The sequence below is a fragment of the Ochotona curzoniae genome, unplaced genomic scaffold (assembly GCF_017591425.1).
Source record: "Ochotona curzoniae isolate NIBS_2020 unplaced genomic scaffold, NIBS_Ocur_1.0 scaffold_2453, whole genome shotgun sequence".
NCBI lineage: Eukaryota > Metazoa > Chordata > Mammalia > Lagomorpha > Ochotonidae > Ochotona > Ochotona curzoniae.
The window spans coordinates 12,125,433-12,139,455 of NW_024467094.1; the positions used below are offsets into that span (position 1 = coordinate 12,125,433).

General features: G+C 47.3%; 1 protein-coding gene across 3 annotated transcripts in view; it reads right to left on the reverse strand.

Moving 5' to 3' along the window:
• Positions 1 to 10,050, reverse strand: part of VPS53 (VPS53 subunit of GARP complex) — a 136,107-nt gene extending 126,057 nt beyond the window's left edge. For 2 of the 3 annotated variants that reach the window (XM_041000211.1, XM_041000210.1), the window contains exons 1-2: positions 9,856 to 10,048; positions 6,321 to 6,401 (exon numbers count right to left, since the gene is read on the reverse strand). In XM_041000211.1, the coding sequence (XP_040856145.1) occupies positions 6,321 to 6,401; positions 9,856 to 9,942 (168 nt within the window). In that variant the 5' untranslated portion in view covers positions 9,943 to 10,048. Of the gene's footprint in view, positions 1 to 6,320; positions 6,402 to 9,855 lie in introns of all 3 variants that reach the window. The other variant, XM_041000212.1, reaches the window with a different exon arrangement.
• Positions 10,051 to 14,023: the final 3,973 nt, after the last annotated feature.

Genomic DNA, 14,023 nt, shown 5'->3' on the forward strand with positions numbered 1-14,023 from the left:
GCTTTTTTAACTGCTCCATAAAACTCCCTTTTTTTTTTTTAAGATTTATTTATTGGAAAGTCAATACAAAGAGGAGAAGAGACCGAGAGGAAGGTCTTCCGTCTGATGACTCACTCCCCAAGTGAGCGCAACAGCCGATACACACTGTGCTGATCCGAAGCCAGGATCCAGAAACTTTTTCTAGGTCTCCCACACAGGTGCAGGGTCCCAAAGTTTTGGGCCGTCCTCGACTGCTTTCCCAGGCCACAAGCAGGGAGCTGGATGGGAAGTAGAGCTGCCAGGACCAGAACCAGCGCCCATATGGGTTCCCAGGGCGTTCAAGGCGAGGACTTTAGCAGCTGGGCCACACTGCCAGGCCCAAAACTCCCTTTTCAAAGTTTCTGGTGGTGTTGGTTCTTTAGAAATTCCACTCCACCTGCAGCACCAGCAACCCATTTGAGTGCTGGTTTGAGTCCCAGCTCCTCTACTTCGACCCTGCTCCCTGCTTATAGCCTGGGAGAGCAGTGAAGGACGGCTCAGGTTCTGGGGGCCATGCACCCTTTGGAAGACATGGAAGAAGCTCCTGGCTTCAGATCAGCTCAGCTTTGGCCACTGCAGTCATTTAAGCGGTGAACCAGAGGATGTAAGATCTCTCCCTCTCCGTCTCTGTAATTTGGCCTCTCAGATAAAATTAATCTTTTTAAAAATTTCATCTAGTTTCCCCTAGTCATAAAGATATGACAAATTGTTTCTTTTTTTTTTTAAGATTTATTTATTTATTGGAAAGTCAGATATACAGAGAGGAGGAGAGACACAGAGGAAGATCCTCCGTCCGATGATTTACACACCAAGTGAGTGCAACAGCCGATGCTATGCCGATCCGAAGCCAGGAGCCAGGAACCTCCTCTGAGCATCCCACGCGGGTACAGGGTCCCAAAGCTTTGGGCCGTCCTCGACCGCCTTCCCAGGCCACAAGCAGGGAGCTGGATGGGAAGTGGAGCTGCCGGGATTAGAACCGGTGCCCACATGGGATCCTGGGGCGTTCAAGGCGAGGACTTCAGCTGCTAGGCCATGCCGCTGGGCCCGATATGACAAATTCTTATCTTCAATTTACTATCACACACGCACTCTTTCACACCCTTCTCCACGGAGTGATACCAACTACATTTATTCTTGAGATATTGATACCTGTTTGAAACAATCCGAATTCATAATTAACCACTATTTACTGCAAGTCTTGGAGGGTTTTTGCTCAGGATCTAGCGATAGTTCACAGAACTGATAAGCTATGTCATCATTTGCCATGACTTTGAACGAACTGTGGCCAAGCGTAACTCAGGGCCAGAGAAATCAAGGTACCCTTGGGTCATCAATTTTCTGTCACTCTAACAAACGTCATTGTATTATCATGGATGAGACCACATATGCCAAGACATGTAAACAAATCAGTGAAAGAACAAATGGCTTTTGTCACTTTTAGAAGCTGATACACACACTAGGAGTAGGAGTATAGTCTGAAGGTTAAGATTCTTGTGTTGGGGCCTGGCATAATGGCTCAATTGGCTAATCCTCCACCTCCAATTGCCAAGATCCCATATGGACCGGTTCGTATCCTGACCGGTTCGTATACTGCACTTCCCATCCAGCTCCTTGCTTGTTGTCTGGGAAAGCAGTGGAGGATGATTCAAAGCTTTGAGACCCTGCACCTGTGTGAGAGACCTGGAGAAGGCTTCTGGCTTCTGGTTTCAGATGGGTTCAGCTCAGCTGTTGTAGCCATTTGGAGAGTGAATCACTGGATGAAAGATTTTTCTGTCTTTCCTTCTCTGTAAATCTGATTTTCCAAGTAAAAAAAATAAAGATTCTTGTGTGTTACACCAGAGTGCCGGGACTGCACACACAGCTCCAGCTTCCTGCTGACGTGGACTCCAGGAATGTATTCCTGGCTCCTGGCTTGGCCTGGCCCAGCCCAGCTGGTGTAAACATATGGAGAGTGAATCAGAGGATGAACTCCTCTGTCTCACTCTGTGTGTGTGTGTGCATTTTTAAATACATAAAAAATGAGTAAATAAAAACTGGGGCCAGCACTGTGGGGTAGCATGTTGGGCTGGCTCCTGCTGCACCAGTATCCCATAAGAGTGCTAGTCAGATCCCCACTGCTACCTTCGGATCCAGCTCCCTGCACATGTGCTTGGGAAAGCAGCAGTGAATGGGACAAAGCCTTGGGTCCCTGCATCCAGGTGGGAGATCCAGAAGAAGCTCCTGGCTCCTGGCTCTGGCCGTCTGGGCCATTTGGAGAGTTAACTAACAGATAAAGACTGATCTCTCTCTCTTCTTCAACCTTGCCCTCCCCGCACTTCTCTTTCTATAACTCCTCCTTTCAAATAAATAAAATAAAAATTACTAAAAAGTACTTTTTAATTGGATACTAAGCCAAACAAATACACATGTCAATTTTTCAGGAAGAGGCGAGAACCTGGTTTTCAAATCAGGGGCCAGAGCCACGGCTCAAGTTGTTAATCCTCTGCCTGTAAGCACCAGCATCCCCTGTGGATGCCGGTTCAAGTCCCAGCTGCTCTACTTCCCATCCAGCCCCCTGCTTGTGGCCTGGGAAAGCACCACTTGGGAAACCCAGAAAAAGCTCCCAGCTCCTGCCTTTCGTTCCTCCAGCTCAGCTCAGCTCCGCCTGTTGTGGCCATCTGGGGAGTGATCTAGCAGATGGAAGATTTTTTTACTCTCTCTCCTCTCTGTAAGTTTGTGTTTCCAATAAAAATAAATAATTCTTTAAAAATTAATTTTCAAATAAAATACTTCTTTTTATTTTGATGGGTCAGCATTCTTGATAAGGTATAATAAATATTTTCACAGCTTCCATTGCTATCTTGATATCAGTTGTTAGCAACTGTCTATCTCTAGGCAGTTCTTGGAATTCTTCCTTCACGGAGAACGATGAGTTAGAAAGGCCATCTATGAAGCCTCAAGAAAGACAATCACACAGTAGATAATTTTTCCAACTTTATTTTTAAAATGAACAGAAATGGCCCAGGGTGGTAGCCTAGTGCATAAAATGGGCGCCGGTTAGTGTCCCAGTGCTTCCGCTTCCCATCCAGCTCCCTGCTTGTGGCCTGGGAAAGCAGTCGAGGACGGCCCAAAGCCTTGGGACCCTGCACCCGCGTGGGAGACCTGGAAGAAGCTCCTGGCTCCTGGCTCCTGGCTTTGAAATGGCTTAGCTCCGGCTGTTGAGACCTCTTGGGGAATGAATTAGGGGACGGAAAATCTTTCTGTCTCTCCTCTCTGTATATCTGACTTTCCAATAAAAATAAATAAATCTTTTTTAAAAAATGGACAGAAAGAGCTTGCAAAGATCTACGCCAAAATGTTAACATCAATGGGGACTATACCTTCCATACTCAAATATCCACCTACATAGTTCTCCCTGGATGGCTCAAACACGTTCCACACTGGCCTTATTCTGAGACCCTACCGCTGTGCTCCTTGCTAACAAAACCCACTCTTCCTCTTGACTTCCCATATGGGGTAAAAGTGTCAACACCCACACAGTATGCCAGGTTCAAAATCACAGATCATAATCCTTTGCTGGGCTGTAATGCTCAGTGAAACGTCATCTCCTCCAGGAAGCCTCTTCAGATCCCTGACAGCTGTCACTGCACAGAAACCTGGTGAGCCTCCTTCCTGGCCATCGCAAGGAAGCTCCGTGTTATTATTCACAGCACTAAACAAGAAGGAAAGCAAAGTGGGAGAATCATCATTGCTAAATGCTCAGAGAGGCTCCTGGAGCGCCCTGACCATCCAGCAGAAGCTAACTACTCCCAGAGTTATAGCTGAAGCTGGAGTTCATTAAAGAGGAAAAAAATTATAATTAATAAGTATACAAGCAAATCACTGCAGCTTAATAATTTCCTTACATTCTGTTCATTGGCTATCTCCTGAGATACACTAAAAGCTCTAAGTTGGTAAGGACCATGTTTGTTTTGTTTACTCTTTGGATTTAAGAGAGAAAGAGAGAGAGAGGGTGGGGGTGAGGAGGCAAGAAGACAAGACACAAAGAGAGAGTTCCCGTCTGCTCTGCTCCCATCTGCTGTTTCACTCCCCAGAAATCCACACTGGCCAGCCTGGCTGCAGCCGGGGTCAGAACCAGACACTCAGTGTAGGTGTCCCAACCACTGGAGCCACTACTGTTGCTTCCCAGCGTCATCATTCAAAACAGAAGCTGGAGCTGGGAGCCAGGAGCAGAAATGAGATAGTCCACACTTTATCTGCCAGACTATTGGCCCACCCTTGACTTTCCCATAGAGCTCAGTGGAGAGGGGTGTTGGCTGAGTAAATGAGCAAATGAATCTTAGACTCCACCTAAATCTCTACCTCTATCCCCGCAGACACCAGATGCCATGATTTCTGTCTCTGTAATAACTTTCGACCCTTGCTGTCTCCATCTCACAGCCCTCACTCCCACTCTGATCTCTCATGGGATCCAACGCATCTGTATGTCTCCTAACTAGTTTGTACCTGTAGTCCTTCTGTCTCCCAGTTCATTCCCCACACTGCTGCCAGATGGAACAGTCACAATGTGGATCTGCTCCGGACATTACCCATCAAAGTCCTCCAGGCCCACAGCAGCCCAAAGCAGAGCGTATGCATCCTCCAGAGGATGAGAAGGAAACCGACAAATGTCTACTCTTATTCTTCAGTTCTTCAGAAACTACTATTAACGTTAATTTACTCAAGCTTGGCACAAATACAAGTAGATATTATCTTGGGGATGCAGACTTAAAATTGAGCCCCGTAAAAATTAATCCTGTGAAAACAAACACCTCCCTAAGAAGCATGCAGTCCCTGAAATGCCTGGGTCAGGCGGCCTGGAGGGCAGACAGTGCTCAGGATCTGCTCTTCCCATTCCCCGCAGCCCTGATCCCACACAGCTGGGACACTGGGTGTACTGTGCCTTTCCTACCTGTGTCTAGAAGGACCCTCTTTCTCCCGTCATCCTAGAACAGTCACTTAGCTGCTCCCTGCTGAGAATGAGGTTCCCCCAGATGGCCACAAGCCTGCCCCCTTCCTGGTTAGTAAGTCTAAGTTTAAAGGGGATCACCTCGGAGAGCATGCCTTTGAGCTTCCTGTCAAGGACCACCCTCAAAGTAGGCCTTCATGCTCTGTCACTGTACCTGCTTGGAGAGGGAAGGAGAGGACAGTGTTGTCATCTGTCCATCTACTCCTCAAATGCCTGCACCAGCTGGCCCTGGGATGGGGTGAAGCCAGGAGACAGAAGCTACTCCTTGAGCAGTGGGGACCCCACCAGCTGAGCTATCACCTGTTGTCTCTCCCAGGGTCCACATGCACCGGAAGCTGGGGTCAGGAGCAACGCTGGGACTCAAACTCAGGCACTTCAGCTACGGATGTGGGTGTACCCGTCAGCATCACCAGCTGGGCCACACGCCTAGCCCCGTAACTGCTTTTTACTACAGCATAATCCATATTGGATCATTTCTGATAGATTTATTTGTTGATTTTTGTTTTTGTCTTCCTCCTCACACGAGACCCTATAGGACCAAGAGCCTGTCTTGTCTACCACTTCCCTGTAGCTTCTAAAACAGTACCTGGCCCTTGGTAGACATTTCATCAGTGACCGTGAAGTCTGACTGAATGAACAGTGAATGAAACCTGCAAGACTCGGCAGAGGAGGTCACTTTCTTTCTGAGGTGTTTACTGTCCCAAGAACTGTACTGTGTTTCTCACCATACCCCTCCAATCCTTTCTTAAGGCACTCACCAGCGTCTCCCTCTACTTAACCATAAATGCCTTAAGGCATGGGTGAAGGCTCATTGGTTTTGCACTCTTAGTGCCTGGTGCAGTGGTTGACAACACGTGCCAAGTGTCCAAGAACAATTTGATCGAACAACTAACTTTATAAAAGAAATATGATGGGCTCGGCACGATAGCATAATGGTTAAGGTCCTTGCCTTGGACACACCGGGATCCCATATGGATGCCAGTTCTAATCCCAGCAGCTTGAGATGGCGGTGAAAGAGGGTATATGATCATACTAATCCTGACTGCCTTATTTCCATTTCTTCCCACTGTATCATAAAAACTCTTCCTCACTTCCAATTTACTATAGAATTCTTGAGGGGATTCCTACAACCTAAAGGTACAGTTTGTAATAACATGCTAATTATACAAAGAATTTCATTGAGCACAATTAAGCTAACTGCTACGTTTGATCATGACGGAGTTTGGTTTGAATTTATAGTATAGCTCGCCAACAACAACACTCAGGATGAGTGAGAGCCCACAGAAATGAACAAAATCTAGAACTCTATACTTACTTGCTCTGTCGGAAATAGGGTATTGATATACTCAACAGCATTGAAATCTGCTCGATCTAAAGGATCCTGACTTGGAAAAACCTAGGTAAAAAGAGAGAATCAAAGTCAAAATATATTTTATATCATAAGTATACACAACTTTTATTTTTTGATTTAAAACAAAATAAACATTTTAAAGCAAGTAATTTAAAAATAACTGCTATCATCTTACTTTGCTTTATGTATTATTTCTTTTCTTCCTACTAAATGCTAAGTTCCCTGAAGATAAAACCACAGCTTTTTCCACAGTGCAGGATTTCCCCACACAACAGCTGCTCACAAAAATACATGTTAAAGTAAGCCTTTAGGGGTCAGTGTGACAGCTCAGTTAACTAATCATCTGCCCGACAGCACCAGCATCCCATATGTGTCCCAACAGCTCCACTTCCATCCAGCTTCCTGCTTGTAGCCTGAATAAGTAATCGAGGATGGCCCAAAACTCTGGGACCCTGTATGCCATGTGGGAGACCTGGAGGAAGTTCCTGGCTGCAGATCAGCTCGCTCCAGCTATTGCAGCCATTTGAGGAGTGAACCAGCAGACAGAAGATCTTTCTCTCTGTCTCTCTTTCTCTGTAATTCTGCCTTTCCAATAAATAAATGTGTAAACTTTTTCTTTCTTAAAAAAAAAAAAGCAAACCTTTCATTTTTACAATACCTGTAATTTCAACATCTGGACACAAGGAAGATAATGTGCAAATGAAAAGTTGCATATCAGTAAAATCTCAAGCACAGGAAGAAGTCAGTAGGCACTGTCCACTATTAAACTGATGACAAGGGCATGGTTGTCCCAGGAAAGCCCTGATAACAGACTCAGTAAGAGCTCAGCAATAGAATGCATTAAGCACCGAAGCAATTTTATTTCTTCAGACTGTGTCAAGAAATAAACTGGGAAAGCATGGGGCATGGCGGCTACTTGGGACACCCCTGATCCTCTGACATTGGATGGCCAGGGCTGGGGGCCTAACTTGGCTTTCCAACGCAACTTCCTCCTAGCGTGCAGCCATGTGCCATCCCCATGAGCCCCTGCCTGAGCCACTGGCTCCTGACTACGATCAAAAACAATCCTGCCTGTTGTGGACCTTGATGGAAGCAGTGAGTAGATGGGAATTGCTCTCAATCTTGCCGCCCTCAGCTCTCCAATCAAATAAAAACAAATTTTAAAACATGGATACGTGGCATTCAGATTAACAGAAAAAAAAAACACCTCTGAGAAACATAGCTAACACTCTTCAAAAACCCCAACTTCAGGAGCACAAAACAACGGAGGTTATAAAGCCACCCCCCACCCTGGGGTGGCTGGATTCACCATCTCCCCATAGTTGTCATTCTGGGAATGGTATCTAAGAATCAAAATGCTTTCCTTGAGCAGTCAAGAACAACTGTTAGAAGGGTTTAAGGTTTCCACATTGTCAAGAAGAGGAAGAGACAGACTGGGTGAGAAGAAAATATAACAAACATTTATAGTTGGGGATACATCACACATCCAGGTAATTTAGACAGCCCAAAGGATGTGTGCTCATTGCAGTGGGTGCCAGTGACTGAACCTGGCACCCCATTGTGAGGATGAGAGGGGACATGTCAGGTGTCCATTCCCTCAAGTTGATCAATTTTTGTATTCTTCTCACTGTTTCTAAATGCTATCCCAGGTTTCTGCTTCAGATATAGATATATAAATATAGTTACTTGAGAAGTAGAGGAGGAGTAGGAAGAGAGAGATACACCAACCATTGGTTCACTCCACAAATGCTTGGTCTCAGTCTTGGTCTCCCACATGGTAAAAGAGGCCCAACGACTGGAGCCACTGCCTCCCAGAGCTTGGAGTCAGAAAGCACACCAGGCATTCTGCCGTGGGATGCAGGCATCTTAACTCACCAACATCTCCTCTCCTCCTGGGTTTTAACATGCTTTCACATCACAAGGCCCTCCCACAAGCCAACTACTTCCCTTGGTAAAATGGAGAGAACAAGGATTAGTTCCAGCACTGGAGGAAAAATCAAACAGCCTTACACTTAGCAAAGAGATGCTCAATCATTGTACATCACAGGCAATTTAAAAAATTTGAAAGGTTACATGTCTACAAAGGGTTTCTTTCTTTTTTTTTTTTTTGAAGTTATTTTTAGTGGAAAGGCAGATTCAAAGAAAAAAAGCAGAGACAGAGAGAAAAATCTTCCAGCTATCTCCCCAAATGGCCACAAAAGCCAGAGCTAAGCTGATCCAAAGCCAGGAGCCAGGAGCTTCTTCTGTATCTCCCACATGGGCGCAGGGTCCTAAGGCTTTGGACCTTCCTCAACTGCTTTCCCAGGCCACAAAACAGAGAGCTGGATGGTAAGAGGAGCAGCCAGGACATGAACTGGTGCTTATTTGGGATGTCTGTGCTTTCAGGTAGAGGATGAGCCTGTTGAACCACCACACTGGTGGGCCCCTGATATATAAAGGTTTTCACCATGCGAAAGGGAACTTAAACTGTGAATGAAATGTGCATGCCTTACATCAATTCTTTCTGATCCTTACCTAGCACTACTCCTCACCAGGGTGCTCATAACAAATGGAAGAATGGTGGGTTCAAATCTTAAATTCATCTTGACAGCAAGATGGCTGCTTACTAGATAAACCTAGGGCAGAACTCATAATACCAAGCACGTGCTCTTCCGAAATTCCTCTCAGTGCAGCGAGGATGGACTGCAATATTGGTGTCATGCCTTAGTGCCTACTGAGCCCAAACAGCAACTGAAACGGTAGGATTTTCTTGTAAACGGAGAACGGTGGGACTCTGTGTGATCCAAACACTACGAGCTTGCCCAACAGCCTGTATCCCAGGAGGTGCCCAAGGCAGGTCAGCAGGAGTAGCGCAAGCACCCGGGGGGAAAATAAACCTGCCTCTCAACATGGCACAGTACAAACACATCCCTTAGTAAAAGGGCTGACCCCACGGTGAGTGTTAACACTGAATATATGCTGACCCGAAGCATTAACCCAAATGAGACATAACACTTCTTTCATTAAATCACAGCCTTTACAATTGAATTGGTGTGTGGTGGGGAGGGGATCTGTCCCCCCTTTATCAGGAGCAACACCCCATACAAGGAACTAAATGGCTCTCAGGAGTCTCGGTACCCTTCAAGATGCAATAAAAATGAAAGGAGAATTCAGCCGACCATAGAACTGCTGCAGAGAAGGGAGTCTTCCTGGGAACATTCCCCAAGCTAAGCTTGAATCCTAACCTTTCAGACTAGCTCCCCGGCCCCTTTGCAACATTTCCCTCTAGTCCCGCCGCCCACCTCCCAGCCACTCGCAAGGGGAAAGCGTGGAAAGCCAGCCTGTGCATGAATCCCCGATTCACCCTCTCCGGGAGCCCAGCTCTCTGCCCCAGGCAAGGCCTAGACAAGAAGCCTGTCCTTCCCTGGCTCGGGAACCCCTTCCCACGCCGCCTCAGCCCCAGCTCGGCTTCCCTGCTGTGCCTCGCCCCTGCCTCTCAGTCCCGCCCCGTCCTCCGCACCTGCTCGATGGCCAGCTGCACCTCGGGCGTGAGCTGCAACACTGCTTCCAGCTCCTCCACGAACTCCAGTTCCTCCTCCTCCATCATCCTGCCACCCACCTCGACCCCTGCCGGCACCTCCCCCAGAGCAGCACCCTCAACCGCGGCGCCCAGCCAGCACGCTCGGGATCTGTCAGCCAGCCCGGCACTTCCGGGCAGCCCGGCGCTTCCGGGATCCGGAGCACTCTGGGATAGCGGAGGACCGACCTCTGGAGAAATATCTTATCACATCCTGGCGTCTCCCGGGCGGCCCTGGAGCCCTCAACTCCTTCCTTAAGATGGTGGGGGGGGCCTTCTTCACCTTGCCTGAGGGCCTGGTGTTGGCAGAACGTGGCCGTGAGTAATCCCGCAGGGGGGTGACCGACCATCCTGCCAGCGCAGCCGGCGGGTCGTCAGTCCCCCGGGACCCCCTTGGTCAGGGACAGTCGGTGTCCCCCTGCCCATCGGGGGTGCAACGACCCTCTCCGGTAAATTGCGATATTACCCAGGACTTGGACAGCCTGGGACAGCGTCTACCCAGTAAAGATGGGTCCTGTATGCCCAGCCCCTAGGCAGCGTTTTGGGGGGGGGGGGATGAATGAAGCTTCGCTGCTGCGGGGAAGGCACAGGAGGAGACAGAGTTTTGGGGTCCACAGCCCATCACACACCCTGAGAAGCCGTGTGATGTGCAACAAAGGACTCTGCGGGTGATGTGATGAAGGTTAAAAATGTGAAATGCAAGTTGAAGCTTGGAACACAGGAAACGTGGGAGTGTTTAACCCTATGCACCAAAGCGGGGAGGAAGCCAGGTCACCCTGTGGAACCACATTTCCTGCAGACACCTGAAACAATCAGGAAACCCTGCCAGTCCCCAGTCGCTTTATCAGTGAACATTGTGAAACCGGGGGTAGAAGCCACTCGAGCCCCACTGATTCTTTGGAAACATTTTATCAGTTGCTTACAGTGAAAATAAATGTGTAAACAATATATTTCATTTTTTAAATTAACAAGTACATCAATAATATAATCTGTAGCAATAAAAAAAAATCCTTAAAATATAAGTTGGCAATGCTATGGAGTTACTGAACCATAAAAGCATGGTTTTGGAAATGACTTAATGGCATGGCAAATGTGCACAAGGTACTTCAGAGAACAAAAATGTACAGCAAAGTCCCATTTTATCAGCGTGCCTGTGTATTTTGTGACTATGACAGTGGTAGCAATGAAATGTTTTTCAAAGGTGATGGAATATAAATTGTTTAACAAAAAACAACCCTGGGCCTGGCACACAGGCTCTTTAATCCTCCGCCTGCAAATGCCATGATCCCATAAGGGTGCCAATTCGTGTCCCAGCTGCTCCACTTCCTATGAAGCTTGCTGCTTGTGGCCTGGGAAAGCAGTAGAGAATGGCCCATAAGCCTTGGAACCCTACACTCACATAGGAGACCTAGAGGAAGCTCTTGGCTCCTGACTTCAGATCGGCTCAGCTAGGACATTGCAGCCTTTTGGGGAGTAAACCAGCAGATGGAAAAGCTTTATCTTTACTTCTCCTTTTCTCTAGAAATCTGCTTTTCCAATGAACAATAATTTTTAAAAAACAAACCTTTGCGGGCCTGGCGCAGTGGCCTAGTGGCTAAAGACCTCACCTTGAACATACTAGGATCCCATATAGGTGCCAGTTCTAATCCTGGCAGCTCCACTTCCCATCCAGCTTCCTGCGTCTTGCCTGGGAAAGCAGTCAAGGATGGCCCAAAGCCTGGGACCCTGCACCCGCATGGGAGAAAGTTCCTGGAGGAAGTTCCTGGCTCCTGGCTTCGGATCAGCGCAGCACCAGTCATTGTGGTCACTTGGGAATGAATCATCGGACAGAAGATCTTCCTCTTTTTCTCTCCTGCTATCTGTATATCAGACTTTCCAATAAAAATAAATAAATCTTTACAAAAAAAAAAATAAAAAGAAACTGGAAAACCATTGTGCAGAGTGGCTGAGTTATTTTCATTTTCCAACCAGCCATGTGTGAGAGCACCACGGGCTCATGGGGCTTATTTTGAAGGATGTTAAACAGAGTTCCCAGCCTTTGCTGTGTGCACACGTCGTGCTGAGCATGGCATTAAGTGCATTGTCTTTTAATCTACACAGCAAGCCTGTGCTTGATGGTTATTCTCATTGTACACGCTTAACAGATGTTGAAATGAAAATCCAATTAGAACAACTGAAAACTTACCTCATATTCTAAACTGAATCTTTTTGCTGCTCATCCGTTTAATAAATGTACTGAACCCATTTTTTTTTTTAAGATTTTTTTTAAATTGGAAAGTCAGATTTTTACAGAGAGAAGGAGAGACAAAGAGAAAGATCTTACATTCACTGGTTCATTCCCCAAGTGGCCACGATGGCCACAGCTGAGCTGATCCAAAGCCAAGGGCCAGGAGCTTCTTCCAGGTCTCCCATGAACTAGTACCCAATGGGATCTTGGTGTTTGCAAGGTGAGGACTTCAGCCACTAGGCTACTGCACCAGGCCCCTTTTTTTTTTTTAAGATTTTTATTTTTATTGGAAAGGTAGATATACCAAGAGAGGAGAGACAAAGATCTTCTACCTATTGATTCACTGCCCAAATGGCCGCAATAGCCAGAGATGTGCCGATCCGAAGCCAGGAGCTTCTTCCAGGTCTCCCATGCAGGCGCAGGGTCCCAAGGCTTTGGACCATCCTCAACTGCCTTCCCAGGCCACAAGCAGGGAGCTGGATGGGAAGTGGAGCAGCTGGGACATGAACCAGTGCTCTTATGGGATCCCAGTGGATGCAAGATGAGGATTTAGCCACTAAGTTATTGTGCTAAGGCCTGAACTCCTGTTTTCGTTGGTGAGAGGCGTAAGGTTAGATTCTGGCAATTTAGCAAGGAACAAGACAGACCAAGTGTCTGCCCCCACAGAGCTATTTCTGTGCATGAACAAGAGACTTGTACAAATCAGTGTATACGTGTGATTGGTCTAATGGAAAACAAGCCTATGTAAAGAGACCATATTGAAAGAGTGTGTTCCTGTTGCATCTGGAGTCAGAGAAGGCTTCCTTGAAGAGATTTCTTAAGTGGAAGCAAAGGAGCGGAATAGGGGAGTGGAAATAGGAGAAGATAGACAAAAGGAAGAGTATATACAAAAGCCACTTGGGTTAAAAGAAACTAGCACAAATGATGGGGCCTTAAAAGACAAGGGAAGGGGCTGGTGGTGGGGCTAATGGGATGGGCCACTGCTTAGGACCCCAGCAACCCATATCGGGATGCCAGTTTGAGTCCTGGCTGCTCAGCTTCCATCCAGTTCCCTACTAATGTGTCGAGGAAAGCAGCAGAGGATGGCCCAAACACTACGGCCTCCCCACCATCCATATGGGAGACTAGGATGGAGTTCTTGGCTTCTGGCTGTTGTGAACATTTGGGAAACGGACAGGCAGTTGGCAGATCTCTCTGTGTGTTTGTCTCCCTGTAACTTTTCCTCTCAAATAAATTAAAAGAGAAAAAAAGCAAAGCAAAGCCAGGGAAGAGTGGTACAAGGGAAGGCTGGAGGAACAGGTGGTGTAAGGTTGTGAGGGTCACCTTCAGGAACGGGGAGCCGCTGAAGGCCTGTGAGCAGGGGAGCTGCGTGACAGCAGGGGAGCTGTGTGACCCAGACTACCACGCCCGTGGTGAGCCCAGGTCCTTCTGCTTCAGCCTCTTTCCCTCTGAGCTGCTTTCACAGCTGTGGAGTCATGAAATGAGGGGGACCCTGTCCAGTGCAAATCCATGCTAGTTTCTAACAAGCTTCCTCCAATGCACCCACTGTCAGTTTCCAACAACTGTCCCCCTATCATCCCAAATCATCCCCACACCCCAGGAGGCTCTCAGGTCCATCAGATTCCTCCTCTCAGCAGATTAGCTACTAATAATGAAGATAAGTTTGGGTTTCAGGGAGTTACAAGTTCAAGAGGTGCAGGTGGATGCTAGGCTGAGAGAACTGCTTTAGGAGAGCTAATAGCATGGCAGACTGGCTTGTTCCGATAAGCAAACAAGGGGAACACCTCTAATAGGAGAAAACCTGGAAAGACAGATGATACGCCATTAAGCTTAGATGAGAGGGCCTAGAGCATTAGTCTAATGGCTACAAATCCTTCCCTTGTA